The 1,105-nt window shown below is 46.8% G+C and overlaps 1 protein-coding gene across 1 annotated transcript in view; it reads right to left on the bottom strand.

Moving 5' to 3' along the window:
* LOC109117041 (uncharacterized protein At3g43530-like) overlaps window positions 1-1,105 on the bottom strand; it is a 2,098-nt gene that overhangs the window by 371 nt on the left and 622 nt on the right. The window contains exons 2-3 of the mRNA XM_019203509.1: window positions 876-1,067; window positions 39-656 (exon numbers count right to left, since the gene is read on the bottom strand). Coding sequence (XP_019059054.1) covers window positions 39-656; window positions 876-1,067 — 810 coding nt within the window. The remainder of the gene's footprint in view (window positions 1-38; window positions 657-875; window positions 1,068-1,105) is intronic.

Here is a 1,105-nt window from a genome sequence, read left to right as displayed (position 1 = left end):
GGGTCCTCGGGGACAAATGCCGCACGATTCTCGGGTACCTTGTCCTCAGGGACAATGTTATCAGGATTCTCCGGTACCTTGTCCTCAGGGACAGTGTTATCAGGGTCCTCGGGTTCCTTGGGGGCAAATGCAGCAGGATCCTCAGTGGTTTGGGCAGTAGGGTCCTCGGGGGTGTGGGCAGTATGGTCCTCGGAGACGTGGGCAGCAATGTCCTCGGTGGTTTGGGCATTAGGGTCCTCGGGGACGTGGGCAGCAGCTGACTCGATGCCTTGGGTAGCAAAGTCCACTTCCATAGGGTTTCCAGCCATCCCTTCATCATTTTCTCCTTGTACATTTTCCTCAAGAACCTTTGGACTTGCAACCCCCCCTTCTAGGGCTCTGGGAGGAGTATTAGACACTGCATCGCCCTCGTCATCACTTTCTTCACTACGCACAGCCTCAGCACGAGCTTTAAAATGATAAGGCATATCCTTGCCGGCGTAGTAATGACTCGTTGATGAGCTTCTACTACCCACATCTTCATCCCCTTCTCCCTGTCTCTGTGAACAGGGAGTATGCACATCCTCACCACCCTTTGAAGAATGTATTTGTGAATGTGGAGAATACACATTCTCAAAAGGTTCTTCATCCACCGGAAATCCTGCTTTCCTCATTATCTGCTTCACAGAATCTATGATCCTCAATTCAGAGGCCTTAATCGCCTCCATCAACCTCCTTTCAGAACCTTTTTCTTCACCTTTTTTTCCCTTTTTTATTTGTTTTTTTCTTCCATGTTGTTCTCCTCCTTCTTCTTCTTCTTCTTCTTCTTCTACTTCTTCTTCATCATCTTCTTCTTCTTTTTCTTCTCGATTCTTTTTCTTCTCCTTCTCTTCTGCCTTCTTATCGGAAGCAGCTCCCCTCGCATCGATATCAAGAGCACGAATATGCTCAAAACAAATGCTTTTTGGATCGACCTTCAGTTGATTCATCCAACTGCGCACATCCGGATTGGTAATAGACTCCTCATCGACGTTTGCAAGAAGTGATTCCTCTTCCTCACTTTCTACTGTAAGAATACTTCGAATACCCTGAAAACAAATCACAACAGTTGAATACAATATGACAA

This window comes from Tarenaya hassleriana, unplaced genomic scaffold (assembly GCF_000463585.1).
Source record: "Tarenaya hassleriana unplaced genomic scaffold, ASM46358v1 Cleome36, whole genome shotgun sequence".
In the NCBI taxonomy this organism is placed as follows: Eukaryota; Viridiplantae; Streptophyta; class Magnoliopsida; order Brassicales; family Cleomaceae; genus Tarenaya; species Tarenaya hassleriana.
The sequence above is the reverse complement of the archived record's forward strand: the minus strand, read 5'-3'. Positions and strand labels throughout refer to the sequence as shown.